The sequence below is a fragment of the Centruroides vittatus genome, unplaced genomic scaffold, assembly GCF_030686945.1.
Source record: "Centruroides vittatus isolate TY-2023 unplaced genomic scaffold, ASM3068694v2 contig_1114, whole genome shotgun sequence".
Lineage (NCBI taxonomy): Eukaryota > Metazoa > Arthropoda > Arachnida > Scorpiones > Buthidae > Centruroides > Centruroides vittatus.
In genome coordinates this window covers 582,808-600,519 of record NW_027120716.1, presented here as the reverse complement: position 1 = coordinate 600,519, position 17,712 = coordinate 582,808, and the positions used below count along the sequence as shown (strand labels likewise).

The 17,712-nt window shown below is 30.2% G+C and overlaps 2 protein-coding genes across 3 annotated transcripts in view; both read left to right on the top strand.

Annotated features, from left to right (window-relative positions):
• Positions 1 to 17,712, top strand: part of LOC136977614 (uncharacterized) — a 68,420-nt gene that overhangs the window by 19,304 nt on the left and 31,404 nt on the right. For both annotated transcript variants that reach the window (XM_067273151.1, XM_067273157.1), the window contains exons 2-5: positions 1,573 to 1,661; positions 3,350 to 3,563; positions 6,282 to 6,413; positions 14,049 to 14,108. In XM_067273151.1, coding sequence (XP_067129252.1) covers positions 1,573 to 1,661; positions 3,350 to 3,563; positions 6,282 to 6,413; positions 14,049 to 14,108 — 495 coding nt within the window. The remainder of the gene's footprint in view (positions 1 to 1,572; positions 1,662 to 3,349; positions 3,564 to 6,281; positions 6,414 to 14,048; positions 14,109 to 17,712) is intronic.
• Positions 9,609 to 10,497, top strand: LOC136977437 (U11/U12 small nuclear ribonucleoprotein 48 kDa protein-like). Its single transcript, XM_067272930.1, is given in 2 exon segments — positions 9,609 to 10,126; positions 10,128 to 10,497. Coding segments are annotated over 2 exon segments (813 nt in total). The 5' UTR covers positions 9,609 to 9,613; the 3' UTR covers positions 10,428 to 10,497.

Sequence of the window (17,712 nt, the reverse complement as noted above, 5' to 3'; positions counted from 1 at the left end):
TTTGGGGGTCTGGAATGGATTAATCCATCTTATATTGTTTTTTATGGAAAAATTTGTTTTTGACTTATTGTTGTCATATATGATGTCATATTGTGAGGAAATTCCTGAATACAGACACACACAGATACACTTCATTAATTTTTGTTTTGGTTACTATACCTTGACTTTGGTCTGGCATAGTACACAGCCACTGGTGTTAACTGAGTATATATCACATAACTCAACACAATAATAATAAAAGGTTGGTGGCATTACGTAATTCTGTTAATAGTATCACATCATACATTTTTGAGGGGAATAACATTTTGGTGTGCAGCGTTGAGTCGTGGGTGTTCCGCAAGTAGAAAAAGGTTGCGGAACACTACTTTATACTACAAGAGAACATTAGACCAAGAACAACTCTAATCTGGTCAACGGTGACGGCTAATTCATAAGTATGTGTGATCTGAAAATATGTTGCTTTTTATAGTAACACAGTTTTGGATGTCACCTTATCCATGGACTACCCTCTTTTTCTCTTCAAAATATGCTGGGTTTTGGGATTGCAAGATTGGGCTACAAGTAGCAGATTGAGATATTTGTAGGGCCGTATGACATTAGATTTGGATGAATTACTACTTTTTAGGTAACTTTTAAAATAACTTGGGCTATATTTTGAGGAATTCTGCTTAACTTTTTATAAAACCTATCTGGAAACCTGTCAGGTTCTCACTAGATGTGCTGTTACCTGCAGTTTATTTATATTATTATTATTACTAATTAATGAAAATAGTGTTCTGTACACATAGCTGTATTCCATTTGCTTTATAAATTCCATCAGTCACATTACATTTTTCTGTACAATATGTTAAATGTAATCTCTGATAATTCAAAGTCATTATTATTTCATCTCTTGAATTTTGAACTAACGAGTATTTCCTGTACTACACTGGTGTGCAAAACTTATGACAAAAAAACAATTGTTGCTTAACTCCACAAGAAATCACAAAATAGACACGAAATTCAGAATACGGAGAGTATTTTGTACTTAAAGGATGAAGAAAGCATATTAGTGCAAAAATGAATAGAATGCATACAGTATGGAATCAAAGCCTTCTTTTTATTGTAGTCTTGCACTGCCTGCATGAATTTTTTTTCGTGCGCCCTCATATCACCTGGATGTTTTCTTCCTGCATACGAATGGGTGTTCATTGTACTAATTGAAACAAGCCCTTTTTTACAATTCCATGGCTGTCTGCTTAAAAATTATTGTTGCTCAAGTTTTGCACGTCTGTGTACATAATAAATGTTACATTAAAAACAAAATATACTTCTATAAGGTTATTTCTCTAGTTTTTAGTAGGTTTAGTTTTTATTACTGTAGCACATTTTTAAGATACAAAGTCAGAAATGTACTACTAAAATAATCATTCAAATTTAAAATGATTTATATTCCTGTTGATATATTATATCTAATATATAGTTCATATTATCTGAATTACATAAACCTTTTATATTCTAAAATTATAAACCATTAAAGTAATAAACAATAAATTTTTTAATTTTAATTTCTTTTCTATTTAAATTTTTTAGGCTCTTCCTTTTGTTGGTGCTATTCCAGGAGGACTTCAACCTGGTCGGATGATAAGAGTGCAAGGTGTGGCACATCCTAATGCCAGATGGTAAGTATAAAGCACGATTTTTTTTAAAATAGATAATATTAATACACAAACTATAATAGCCATAATTCTTAAAAAGGAGAATTGAGTGAGTGATAGAACTTGCATTAAACTTATAAAAAATTTAATAGGAAAATGTATACATGCATGCTCACAGCAATTTAACAGAAAAAATTTGTTTAAAAAAAGAATGAAATTAGTTTGTAAACATATAACATATACAATACATGTAAAATTGTAAAGTTAATTTTATACATGTAATTCTTCCAAGACTTTGTGTTTTATACATGTATTTTATAATCATCACCATTCTTTTTATCATTTCATAAAACATTTTTTGTGACATTTTGCTCACTTGCCACATCAGAGAACATCAGGAAGATATAGCCAAAGGAAGACAAACCACAGAGCTCATCAAAAAAGTTCTACAGCAAGGCTACAACCCATTGTGGTCCAAAACAGCATTGGTCAAGTGCTGTAGTAACAGAAGGATTGTATTTATTTGGGAAGTGCTTCTCACAACGACCACAGATGCATGCAATGTTCCCACCTTCGACTTGCTCGAGATATGGGTAGCCTTATATCAGCATTTCAACAATGAAATGCACCAAATGTTGCACAATTAGCATTATTGCAATTCAATGCGTGTACCGCCTGCTACGTGGATTTAAGAGTTTCGAACATTTTTTTAAAGCTTTTTGCACGTTACTAACTATTACTGGATGTTAGATTTAAAAATTGTTAAGAATTTCTGTTCTCCTTGGAACACACTGCACGTTCTTTTCTTTATATTCTTTTTCACCTGAGGATGACTAATTTATACTCGTTGAAAGTACTTGCGATATAAGAAATGTTGTATTAATGCTGAACTCTGTGCTCATTATCAAGAGATTAAAAGCAAGTGTTTTGCCTCTTTTAATCTTTTAACATTGTGTGCTTTTTGTCATTTTTATGATTCAAAGGACTTGAAGACCACTGCATAAAATTGTGGAAGACACTTAAAGCAACCAAACAGATCAGTTTTCTGATGTAGAAAATTAATGTTAGAATAGATTTTTTTATTCAAAAAAATTACTTAGAATAAGAGTATATTTTAGCAAATAACAATTAAAATTTACAACTTCATAATAAATATATAAAAATAATTATTAAAAATTCATAATTATTATGAAAATCAAAATATGAGAACTAATAAAATTTAACAAATTTGACTTCAAATTCAGTTTTTTTTTCATTAAATTAAAAAAATCTTGCATAACTTAAACATAAATCTAAGGACTACATTAAGTTAATGAAAAAAAAAAAAATATATATATATATATATATAATATAATTTATTTTATAAATTGAGTTGCATATGCAACATTGAACCATAAAAAATAGATTAACATGTTTAAAGTTATGTAATTGAAAGTATTTTTACATAATGAATTCAATAGAAATGATAATTGAATAATTAACACTGAACTACATATGTAATATAGTAATGAAATATTTCGTTTTAAAATTTTTTAGTTTTATTTAATGATTAATATTTAGACTCTTCCAATGATGCTTCTCATTTGTTAGTGATTTGTTTATCTATATAGTCTTTAGCATGTGGGAGACACCATGTGTGTCGTAGTTTACAGCTTAATAACTGATGATGCATAAAACCTTACATTAGTTATAATTTAAATATTATTTTTCAGTTTTTCAATAAATCTTCAGTGTGGTCCAGGCTCAAGTTCCCAAGATGATATTGCTCTTCATCTCAGCCCAGTATTTTCTCCACCTCCACGCTTAGTGAGAAATAGTCTTCAGAATCAACAATGGGGTCCAGAAGAAAGTCATGGTCCTTATTTTCCATTTGTAGTTGGTCAAAATTTTGAAATATTAATTTTGACAGAAGGAGATGAATATAAAGTGAGTTTTTTTATAATTAAAGTTAGAAAAATGATTGATTTTTACAGAATATTTTCTATAACAAAATATTTTTTTTAAAGTGTAATTTATCCAATTTTTATTATAAAAGTGTTAAATATTTAATTGGATGAAAATAAGCAAACATGTTTCCATAATTTATATCAGTTAGATTTCTAAAGGCATTTTGGTCTTGTCTTCAAAATTAGATTTTCATTTATTTATTTATTTACCATATTTACTCGCGTTTAAGATTATCTTGCATATAGGACGAGCTATGACTTTAGAAATCAAAATAAAGAAAATTACATTTAGAATTATTTTAATAAATCTATTTCATTTAATCACAAATAAAATATTATCAAATGCATGTATTAAGGCAGACAACCATGCTTGCCTTAATGCGATGAATGGAAAACAAAACCAAAACATTATAATGGGCATGACTGGAAAAAGTTTATATTTAATGACTCAGAATGTGCTAATATTCATTAAAAATAACAGTTTGACTAATATGAAATAACTACATTTATAATCATTGCTAAGTGACCTATATTTCATTAATGATTTTATAGATAATGAAGTATTTTTTGTGGAGGAATGAGATGCAATGTGGATTTAATTGATGGATGTAGGATTAAACCAATAAACAAAGGGAGTGTCTGTCTTAATTTGTTTACAGTAGATGCCAACTTACGATAGACTGTAGACCTATAATGGCAGCATAAACTATACTTGGTTCCCAAAAATTATTGCAAAAGCACTTTGGGTTTTAGACCAAATAATCCCAGATCTTAAAAAAAATAAAATAATTTTATTTGAAAACTGTACAGGCACCAGTACAATGCATGTGTTAAGAATGAACTTGAGAGGGAGGCAGACTATATGAGAAAGGTGTTGAAGTGTTGCCAGGTTGGTCACAAGGCAAAAAATTTTTTGCTCGCACGTATAGGACAACCTAGGTTTTTGAAGCAGTGAAAAATGGATAAAAACCTTGTCTTATATATTTGTATTTATTCATGTATATATTAAACTTGATATACTAAGTATCAGTATATATTTTTTCAATTTAATAATTAACAATTATCTGTAAACTTTTGGCAATATTTATTTTTAAAAAAATTTGTAGAATTTGCATTTATTATTAACCAATGGAAATAATTTAAAATTTACTATTACTATTTATTTTTACCAGTTTCCATTAAATGTTTTTCTGTATCCTGAAATCATCAATTTGGTTTTGTGAATAAGACATTCTCCTGTTTACTTCCAACCTATTTTGTTTAATTTGTGTATCTACAGTTCTGTATATTGCAAAATCTTAATTATTGTTTGCAGAAAGAGACATTGTATTTCATGCATAAAGAATCAACACACTTTTTTTTTTAACTTGAAGTTTTTTGATAAATTATCAAAGTATAAAATACTAAATTTAGAAAGATTTTATGTAGATGATAGATTTATAGCTTGTTTTATCAGCTTGGATTTTATCTAACTTTGTTTAGTATGAAAGAGAACTTAATGATTTTCTCTTTCCTCGATTATTGCAAAAAAAATTTCCTTATTCTAACACTAAAGATTTGCACAATATAAAATCTTAATGTGGCATGTAATGAATTATATATATAATATTGTTATCTGATAAAGACTGAAATATATATATATATATATATACAGTCGACTCCGCATAAGTCGACACCTGGATAACTTGTCACCATAGGTTAATTAGTCAGCTTTCTGTGGTCCCGGCTGACTTACATAGGCAATAATGTTATTAACCCTTTCCCGGCCAGGGTACCGATCTATCGTTACCCTAGTTGTTAAGCAAAATGGCCAGGGTAACGATTCATCATTACCCTGTTAACAATCGATTTTTATAAAATTTATCGACAACAGATGTCAGCACTTGACGGCATCGTCTTGTTTATCGTCTGTTTCACATATTTCTGTCCAGGTGGTGTTTTGTCGACTTAAAAAATTTTAATTATCGGTTTTTTTCTTATTTTTTCATTTCCTGATAATTTTTTATTTTATTTTTAGCATATTCATGCAATAATATTACTATAATAAGTTCATTGATGCTATAATAAGTTTATTCAGCTATAATATGTTAATGTATTATAAATATTCAAGTTATGATTTTCAGTTCTGACATTTTATATATTTTTATAATTTTTAATTATTTTTTTAAATCTAAAATATCAGCAAATGTTACATCTATTGCTACTGGTAATTGTATGTTTATTACAAAAATATATAATCTTGTTTTATATAAAATGAATAAAGTATATTAGTTCATTATATTATTTGAAAGCAGAATGAAGTTTAGATTTTGAATGAGTTCACACCGTACAATAAGCAGTGTGGTGTGAACTTGTTTTTCAGGGGGGAGTCGACTTATCAGAATTCCAAAAAGTGTGAAACAGAAAAAGTGTGTTGATTTATCTAGTGGTGATGAGTTAAACGATGTTGAGTAAACAGTTTTTTAAGGTTAATAACATTAATGCCTATGTAAGTCGGCCGGGACCACAAAAAATTAACTCGTCACTCATTGGTTACGTAGTTATCTGGGTGTCGACTTCTGCGGAGTCGACTGTATATATATTTCAGTCTTAGTTGTCATATTGAATCTTGAATTTTTTATATATGTAATGGATTCAGATTTAATCGATTTTAAATTATTATTACTATTATTTTAATTTATTATATTTTTAAATTTAGATTGCAGTAAATGGTCAACATTTTTGTGAATTTAAACATAGAATACCAATTTATAGAGTTACCTCTTTATCAATAAATGGTGAAGCAACTATAAATCAAATTAATTATGAAGGAACTGTTTCTCCAATGCAGGTTGGTTAGTTTGAAATTTTAATATGATTGATATTTATTATGGTATATATTCTATAATGATTATTATATAAATTGTCAATATTAACTCTGATATAACAACATACATAATTTGTTTAAATAAATAAATTATATACATTTTTATTATTTGACTTCTTTTTACATTTATATTTAAAACATTTACTTCTGGATGTTTGGCTTCTGCCATGCCAGATATTCTTAAAATAGTCTGCAATGTACTGTACATTAGGGTAGCCTTTTGTATGGTTTTAACTTTTGATTATAATAGAATACTAGTTTGATAGTTTGTGCCTTTTTGTAAAATTTCTTTGGTTTATCTATCACCTTAGTATTCTTTTTTAAATCTTTTACTATATAGGCTTACCAGATGTCCCATTTTGACTGAGATTGTCCTGGTTTGACGATGTTGTCCTAGCGTCCCAGCCAGTTTGTCATTTTGTCCCAGTTATTTGGCAAAATTGTAATATACAAGAAGTAAAAATAGTGCAGCCTCGAGTAAAATGGCGATTTGGCAATTACATTCACTGTTGTCAATCTAAATATTTCATATCTAGATCTAAGTACTTTTAATGTTGTCTAGATGTTTTCCCCAAAATTTATAGCATGTGGAATTTAGACGTTTTATTTTTTCACAGAATTTATAATAGTACATAGCCTATGATATCCAGATGTTTTTATTTAATTTTTTAGATAATTTGTTTCAATTAGAATAGGCAACACTGAAAATTACACTGGCCATGTCATATCTTAATCGAGTTCAAATTGCTGGTTGGCATTTGCGATTATTTCGTACTGTACATTAAATTCATTTAATCTCTAAAATGCCAAAAAGAAACTGTTTTTACTGATGATTGAAAAAAAGTCTGTTATCATATTGACCAAGTGAAATATGAACTCTGCTTTTCAGAATTTTTAGTAACTCATAATTAGGGATTGCAATTGCTGGATCCCTCATTCAGCAATCCAGCTGGATCCAGTGCATTCTTTGGCCTGCTGGATCCAGCGCTGCGGATCCGCAAATACTCAATTAACTTTCTAAATAATTGCGCAAAAGTCTACGTTGTCCCATTGCCGCTTTGCTAACTACTAGACTGCTACTAATTACTTACTAATTACTTACTCACTACTTTACTAACACTAATAATTAAATTACTTATAAATAAACTATACCTTAATCAATCCAGCAAAATTTAATAAAATAATAACGTATTCAATCGCTTTTAATGATCTTCCTCAGATAGATCTTGGACTTTAAGTAACCCCACAGGAAAAAGTAACAGGGAGCGAGGTGGCCATGCAAGTGGAAAAAGCGACTGATGACCCTTTCTTCAGTGAAATGCTGGTAGCTTTTTTTGCTACAACAGCGCCAAATCCTCCTCTGCCGGCGAATTTAGGTACTACTTTTTTTCTTTTGCGGAATCTTTTTTCCGTGTCATCCTTAGTCACTCTCCCAAATTTGGCGACAGTCCGGCTGTTAGATTGCTCTACAGATGTTTCTGAGTATTGTCAGTTTAAAAAAACACCCTGTATATATTTTTTCCACTATTTATTTTTTTTGTTTATCTATATTTTGTCCGTTTGGGCGTTTTCCGTTAATTTTTATATTTATTCCAAACACATTTTATGTTCTATATTTAATGTTTTATTTTTTTGGTAACCAGGGAAGATCGTTAAAAACGATTGAAAACGTTATTATTTTATTAAATTTTGCTGGATTGATAAAGGTGTAGTTTATTTAACTTATTCTACTTCCAGTACATAGTTTTATATACTTATAAATAACTACAGACTAATATGTAGAGCCTATATATGAAAACTGGTAAGACTGATAGCCACTTAGCCACTGATTATCCGTCCTTACATTATAATAATATATTAATATAAATTAGTCAGTAGAATTACCTTTGCTATTATTTAACTTAAAGATTACATTATAATTATAATCTAACTAAACATTTAAATTTAATTATCTCTATCTCAAGTGTTAAACCGAACCAAAGTTAAGTTTACTACCTAAATGTGTAAGAAGTTTTACTGATTTAGTCTAAATAATAGTCTAAATAAATAAAAGCTTCTTAAGTATTTTAAAAAAATGTTTTATTTCATTAAAAAAAAATATAAATTGCAGGATAGATAGACAGATAACACTTTATTGCATTAAAAATACATCCATGCTGGATCCGTGCTGGATCCAGCTGGAATGATTTCAATCCAGCAAAAATCCAGCTAGATTCAAAACACTGTTGGATTGCAATCCCTACTCATAATGGGCATTAAAACATAAAAAATCAGTTGAAATGTACAAAATGTAAGGCAAGTGATAGGAACTTCCTCAAATGTATTGTCATATTTTAAATGTACCGATTTAAGTGACAAAGATTTTTTGAAGTTCACACTAGTGATAAATATTGTGAAAATCCGAATTCTTCGACAAAACAAAATAATTTTAAATTGTTACTATGGCATATTATTTTATTATTTTCTTTGTTCTTGATACATATTTCGGGATTTTTCCACCGGAGGATGTCTATATTTCCTTTCCCACTGTTTGTTTCCTTTCCCCGCAGAACTCGAATTTGAGTCAGAGGGGAACTAAAGACAAAATTTGCCAATTGGCGAGAAAAGTAATGCGACCAAATGAAATAAAGAGAAGGAGCGAGAGGACAGAGGGGTTGTTCGTCGTTCCAGCCTCATGCCAAACCCAAAGTCCTCTGCATCCTAAAGACGTCCCGCATCTGCCGACAAGCCTGTCCTCGACGCTGTCAGCCACCCACTCCAGGGACCCACTGACGACTAATATTATTTTTTTTTCTTTCTTTCGGAGACACAATGTAGTGATGTAGATTTAAAAAACACTGGGCGAATTTTTCATCCTTTTATTTGGTTGGAACGCTTTTTTTACATTACGCGTTTCGGGCCGTTGCCCCTCTTCAGCCAACTTCTAAATCCTGGTGGTAAGAGCTTGTATACCATTAAAAGGTGGACCGTATCTCATTCGGAAGGTTAGACAAGGTGCGAATAGTCCTAGGGTACGAATCTTTATAAAATTCCGTAAGAAGCTTTACTGTCAATCTGTGGAAACATATTGGGTTATTCTTCACTGATCGTATTTATAAAATCATACCTGAGATTCTTCTACCGACATGTTATCTAGGTATTCCCTTGCCCTTGAATTTATAAAAATGAAACAGAGAGAAGAATCAATTAAAGAAATATCATATTTTATAGACTCTATAGAAAATCGTTTGCAGAATTTTATGAAACACGTAGGATGGTCTCGTTTAGGGAAAGAGGAAATGGTCATGTGTCCATTGAATCCCAATCATTACATGCCTCAGTCTTCATTAGCAAAGCACGTAGAAACTTGTAGTTGGATTGCCGATGGCTACACTAAAAAGGAAAAGGAAGAATCATTGTCGAGTTCACATTTCTTCTACAAAAATTTGACATCTGTTGTACCAGTTTTAATAGATGAAGAAAAACAGCATAAAATTATCTGCGAAGTTAATGGAAAGAATCCTTTGCAGGACAATTCGGAACCAAAGAAGAAAGTTCCACACACTATGGATAGGTGTATGACAGAATTAACACAGAAAGAGAGACTGGCCATTTACGATTACGTAGTCGAATATGCAAAAGTAACTAACAAACCAGTAAGTATAAAGTTGGAAGATCTGCAGGTGAATTTTACTGTCAGATAAAATGGATGATAAAGAACCGAAGAGTCATTTAGAAGTGTTGGCGGAAGAGAGAGACTACAAGAGACGCAGGCTGTCGTATAGAGCTAAGAACGTTCATATCACTAAGAAATCTTATACTGAGATACTAAAAGAAGTAATTGAAAATCAAATGGAATACTTAGTTGAATGTCGAGTGGAAGAAGAAAGAAATGAAGAGTACAAAGGATGCAGAAGTGAAGACACAAGAGTAAAAGCTCATTCTAGAGAAAGAAAGTACAGAAGTTCTCATCATAAAAGTAAACATCATATTAAATGAATCTTTAAATTTTAGTTTTGTAAAAGAAAAAATTGATTCCACATTCCTCTGAAAACTATTTGATGTATTGTAGTTTTCTGCAAAGAATCCTCTGCAGGACAATTCAGAACCAATATAAGACTAATATTATGTAAACTCTCTCTTGGGTTTGTAAACCCTCCCCCCCATATTAGTACATAGGGCCAATATATCCATATCGATGTTAGCATTTGTAATCGTTTTCTTTTGTTTATTAATAAATTCTGTTTGTTGTTTAACTAGTGTCATTTATTCGAATATCGTTTCTATCTTATCGGCGAGCCCATTCTCCTCCACTCGACCTACCAAACAATTAAGCCCAACATTTAGGGACAATTGAATTCCAGACCGGAAACTGCCATCCTTGACAGTGGGCAGATCTTACCGACTTGTAAGCCGAATCAAAGGAGGTACGACTCTGTCTACCTCCCGGTACCCACAATATTAATAACTTCTTAATAATAAGATATGTTTAGTTCAGTTATTAAAAATTGCTTTTAACTTATTGCTTTTGTTAACAACTACTTTATTTAGCCTTTTCAATCATAGGTACTTATCCTAGTAGGCTTAATTTTCTGTTGCAAGTATTTTCTCAAAATTGTCCTGGTTTGAGAAAAAAATATTATGATAAGCCTATTACTATACCATTTATTTCTCTATTTTCTCAATGCTTCATTCCTTTTTCTGTTTAGATGGCTCAGAGTCAGTAAGAAATTCATGGTTCATTTTTATTAGCACTTATATCTTACCTCCAAATGAAGATCAGTTTGATGATGAAGTTAGATGGAGATCTGGGAAATATAAATATGGATTTAGAATGTCATTTGAATGATATAAATGTTACTGTAAAAGTCTGAAATCCAGTAACCCTTCGAAATTACTAGTAAATCCAGACACTTACCAATTTTGAGTGGTAAAAGTTCAGAATCTCTGATAAAATATTTACATTTCAGACTTTTATGAAGAAATACTGGTAAATATCTGGATTTACTTATGAGCTCAAGTACTTTTTAATAATGACATAAATACTTTAAATATCATAAAATACCTGTTTTAAAAAATTTATTATTATACCATCATAGGATAAAATGAAATAATAAATGATGAGGCTGAAAATGGGTGGAATTATTAATTCCTTGTCAGAATAGCAAAAAGGGTCCTTTCATATGTGGGCAGTGGTGGCAGAGACACACGTTTACAACAAAACCCATTTATTTATACTAAGGATCTGCTTACATAGGTATATGGTGAGTTCCTGGTTCAATTAACCAATGGCGACCAAAAAGTCCTGTTTCTTGGTGTTTGACTTTTGATGTGGAGACTCTTGGAGGTAGCCCTGGAGCAGTGACTTCAAGGCATTCGGCAGGAGGTGGCTAGTGGCAGGTGGTGTGTTAGGAGAATCGAGCGATACCAATTTTGCTTGGGACACAGGTTTGGATGTTGGCACAATATCGTTGGTGAGTTGGAAGTTGGGCATCAGTGCTGACTACCACTGTGTCCTTGAAGTTTAGGGATTTTATAGAAGTCTTCCCAAAATCCCTTCTTTTAATTGGTTCGGACTTCTGCTTGTCGTTTCCCGATTGATCCTGTCTCTTGTTTCTAGGTGAAATAGTGTCGTTTCAGGTCCTGGGAAAAAGTATGAGATGTTCTATCTGACGCCATCGTCTGACTCATATCAGAGATGATTTGGAACTGAGAAACCTGTGCTCATAATTTAATTCATTATTCCTTTTTTGTTAATTTTTTTTTCTCCCTGGTTTGATTTAATTCCAATTATGGGATACGAGCACTAGTGTCAAAGTTCAGACTCTCTGGCTCAATTCTAATCGGTCATACTTGGGATTCACTTGTTTACCTTTGCGTCATGTTCTTAAATAAACAAAAATTCATTTCTAACTGCAAACACAATTAAAATCTATTCTTTCATTCCAACAACAAATAATTATAATGCAAACTTGATGGTTTGGACCTGTCCAGAACCTCACATAACAATTCAAAGATAATGTATGAAGATAATTAATGAACATTATCTTTAAACCTTTAACATAAATACTACACTAAATTTTTTTTAAATTTTATTTTACAATATTTTTAATTTTTATTACTGGTATGGCTGAAGTTTTATTGCCAGGTTAACAGACAAACAAATACTCTTGTGTGTTGAGCCCTGGCTATAATAAACGGTTATAGTAAAATAGAATATTTTTACAGTTTTAAACATTTATATGAATAGTTTGTGTTGTGATAGAGAAAATTTATTCATTGTAACAAGATTGACTGTTATGACATTTAGAATTGCCCAAGAAAGATGATTGCACAAACATTTTTTTTGTTGAACACTTTTTCAAGCAATTGCATTTTTTGAATCCTTTGCTTCCAACAAAAGATAGTTTGCTAACCTTTTCCTGTATGCTAACTTCTTTTCTTCCTCCTTTGATACTATATAAAATTTTCTTTGTTTAATGTAAATTGAGTCACTGTACACTAAGAACCAGTTTTCTGACTTTAGTGCAAAGTTGATAAATTCATCATCTTCAATATTTATGACTCTAGCTATTGATTTTGGATAGATCTTTGCTTGGTCTACATTCAGTACTATGCTTCTTACATTCTGTCCAATTGATAGTTTTGGAATTTTTGTTACAAGAGGCTGTTTTCATTTTCTTCACTTCCATTTCAAGGTTTCTTTTGGCAGGCTTTAAAAATAGCATCACTTTTTCAGCCTGGATGGAAGTTGTTGGAACTATATCACAGTTGTCAGATGATAATGATGGATCTGCTATCTCAATTTCAACTAATGTCAAATGCTATGTTCCTGCTACTTCATTTGCTCCATGTTTATTTGCTGATCTCTTGCAGCTTTGTTTTCTGCTCCAACTGTACTTTGTGTTTATCTATTTCCAACATTTAGCATTTTTTCCCAATTTTTTAATGTCTATGTTGTTTAATATAACACGTGGAACAACAGCTGGTAATGCTCATTTTCATTGGAACACCAAATTAAAAATTAAAATGTTTTTAAAAACCGTTAAAAAGTTGTTTTGAAATTTACTTTGTGTGTGGCAGTGAGGGACTATTTTGCTTCTAATATCCATTTCCATGAATTCATAATACAGGGGAAGTTAGCAGGTGGTCCTTTCGAGGAACAGATTGTAGCCCCATCTGTGACCTACTTACATGCTATTTCTTTGTAAAGTGTTGGTTTTAGTTTTGGTGAGGATGGAACATTTTGCTTTTATTATATATATTATATACAGATTAGTATTAATTCAAGAAGAATGCATTATCTTCAATCATCTGGATATTTCAAAATAAAATATTGTGAAAAGAGATAAGCTAATGAAATATTTTTAAACATTTTTCCATGTATTAAACATAATTTGTTTTATTTTTATAAAACTGGGTTGTATCAAATAAATGTATGAATTATTAGTTTTTATATAATGTTTGAAAGTTTCTGATAAGATTACCACAGTACTTTACACAAATTTTAAGTTGTTTTTTTATATTATAAATTTTCAATAATTGGTAGAAATTTTACTTTATAAATTTACATATAAATTGCTGTATATAAACTTTAATTAATGTATTTGTTTTTAATAGCAACCATCAGCTGGAGGATTTAGTGGAGGATTTATTTCAACACCAGGAATGCCAACATCAGTAAGTTGTCTTCAAAGCTATTTTTGTATTCAGTATGTTTACATTTAGTAAAACCTGTCAAACTTGTGAAAGCCAGAAAATTTGCAATTATTTTGGCTTTACTATCAAATTTTTCCCATACAATATCTGGTCTAAAACAACCTGAGACTCGAGTGGAAAGCTGTGTGTATTATTCCTCTGTTGTTAGTTTGTATTAATTAGAACCTATCAAAGATGGAAACTTAAACAAGTATTGAATCAAATTCTTTCACAAAAACATTAAAAATGAAATCAAACTATCAATATTTATTTTGTTTATATGATAGATTTTCGGAAATATCATATTTTCCAAACTAAGATTCAAATAAATCCAGGGTTGAGATATCTTGAAGTACTGCACTATATAGGTTAATGAAGTTTAGAGTGAACAGGAGGAATTTAACTAAAATTTACCTCTTTGAAGTTTCTAGTGTTGGAAAGCACTTTCTATTCTAAGGTTTATGGGAACATTTTTTGAAATTATATTGTCAAATGTTGAGTATGGGAAAGTCACAATTGAGTTTACAAGACATGAACATATCAGCCAAAGGGTAATTAGGATCAAACTCACCATTTCTTTTCAAAAGAGATGGTAAACCAGAAGATGTAGAAATCAAGATTTTGACTACTCAATTGTTCATTTCTTTTAACTTCCAGGGTTAAAATTATATAAAACTTACCAACTGTTTTTACATCTGTAACCACATTAATCAGAGATAAAGAACCAAAACTTAGGTGTTTAGATGTTGTTAATTATTATAACAATGCATTTTGGGTTTTTTCATTTTTTAAAAACACCCCTCTTCAGGTTGCACAAAATTATGGAAAAACATAAGAATAAAACAGTAATACAATATTTAAATTTAAGTAAAAAATACATATTATACAACTGACCTTTCTTGCAATAAACAAAAGAACTTCATTTACACAGTTTCCACAGTCTATGAAACATTGTTTAATCAACACTGGTTTGCTTGTGTGCTTTTATATCCTACAATATTCATTCACACATCTTATTTCCATACCATTATTTAAATTAATGGTATTATGTGCACTTACAATTGCTGTGTGTTCTTTAAATCTATGCAAATACAGGTCTTTCTCTTTATAAAGTATTTTCACACTATTTTCACTTCAATAGAAAGAAGACAAAATGAAGAAATTAAACATATAATTATAGTTTTTGATGTAATGCTGAGTTTTACAGTTTTAGAATAAAAACTTGTTTATTTTTTGTGATGTAACTCTCGTTATTTTAATATGACCTCTAGAGAGGGATGTATAACCTCACTTAAACTGGCATGCCACTGAATCTTCACAAAGCTGGTTATAAACAAATAACTCCACAAAAACACCAGCACAAAAATATTTAAAATAAATACATTGTGACAAACGTTTATGATCCAATTAGGATCTGCTTCAGGTCATTAATGTTCGAACTTCCTGCATTCTAATTCTTTTAAAGTTAAATATTTTAAAATCATTGAAACTGTAAACCTTATAACCAGTATATAGCAAAAATCACACCTAGGTGTTAACATTAAAACTAAAATAAAAATTAACACAAAAATTAATGAATACATTTTCAAATCATAGGTAAATTGATTTCCTATTTTTTTAATGATTCCAGGATCATTGAAAAAGGATTGCCAGGCATGTGAGATATTTGCTGCCTCCTTAAAAGTGATGCATTTTCCCTTTAGTTCGGCTTTAAAAATCAGATTGAAAACATTTGTGACAACATATTTATTTTAAATATATTTTTGTGCTGGTTTTTTGAAGGTTTTGTGGAGTTACTTAATTGGCATGCCACTTTTTACCATATGGAAACATCTAATTTCATGGTCTTCCTGAATAGACTGACATGCTGGACAATCTGTGAAAATAATAATTTATTTATTTAGTTTTTTTTAAATATATAAAAATATCATGAATATACAAAGAAAAATTCTTGCCTTCATATTTCTTTCTGTCATTCCTACCAGTGACAGTCAAAATAAGAATTCTTACACAAGGAGACAACTTTTCCTTTGAGGCTCTGCCTCGTAATATAATGCAAATGGAAACAGCATTCTCTGGTAATTTTGCCAATATCACGATATAATACATAAAGTAAAAATTAAAAACTTGGCCAATGGTAATTACCAGAGGATGCTGTTTCCATTTGCATTATATTGCGAGGCAGAGCCTCAAAGAAAATCATCTTGTGTGAGAATTCTTATTTTGGACTGTCACTGGTAGGGACTAGGGTGCAAAATTATTGATATTTCAGTTACCAGTAAGTTACCAAAAACATTTTTCTATTGCCAGTTTTAAGTTTTGAGCATTATTTTTTTCAAGATAAAATATGTAAAAGGATTTTGTGAAATAAGTCTCTTACATTGACATAATATATTTAAACTAAATGAAAGAATAAAATAAAACTTTCTCAGAAAAAAACAAAAATAAATTTATTTATTAAAATTGAAATCTTTTATAAAAAATAAACAAGAAAAATGTTGCAGTTTTCATAATTAAAGCATATCAGACATGTTGCAAAATTAAAATTTAGCATAAAACATTACTTTTTACAATATATTTATTTATTTATAATTTAATTGCTGTTTTTATAAAAAGACTGTAAAAAACACAAGGCATCTAACGTTTTGGGAGATAATTGAGAATGAATCTTTGAAATAAAATACTCAACTGAAGAAAAAGCCCATTTTGCTTCTACACTAATAGCCTTAATTGTTAACAAAGATTGATAAACAAAGATTAAAGCAATTCAAGATGCTCAGTCTGTTTTCCAGTTGCCTCAAATAACTTTATTTCTTTCACTAAATGAAAAGTGGAAGGCTGAGAAACCTTGAGTCTTTATTATTGCCTGTCACTTCATTAACACTTTCTTTCCTTTAAAATATATTTTATCGATTATTCTAGTTTACAAGAAGTATCTTGTAAACTAGAATAATTGATAACACTAACACTTTTTCTTGATTTGCTGTCTGTAGCTCTGATTGAAACAGTCTTATGTTTCTTCTGCCAGCTTTTTGACTTTCTTTAGAACTAGGCAAACTGAAAGGATCTTTTACATCATTTTCCTTTGTTTATTTTCCTTCATTCCATATTTCCTTCATTCAGAATCTTCTAGATAGATTATCAATCCAAGTACATTCATCAATTCTATGTGAAGTATATCGTTCATACAGTTCCTCAATTTTGTAACCAACAAGGAACTTTGAAATTTCTGTTCATTGAAAATGAATTTCATTTTTTTTTCTCATTTAAAATTGAAGCATCTGAAGAAATCTCATACAGATACTTCTAAACCTTTCCATTTACTTTCAGAAATCATTTCAGTAATTTCACACACACTCAAACATTTGGGATGCAGTTCTTTAGTTCACTGAATCTAGAAATAATTGCAATGGTGTTGTTCCATCTTGTTTAGTATTCATTATCAGTTTCATTTTTTCTTCATGTTAGCTAATGGTTTCAGTTATTGCTGTGATAAGTTGGGTAGTTTCAGGAAGTATTGAACAGGGAAATAGGATGTTTGTTGTTGCCAGATGGAAGTAGTTATGTTTTGACATGACTGTAATAA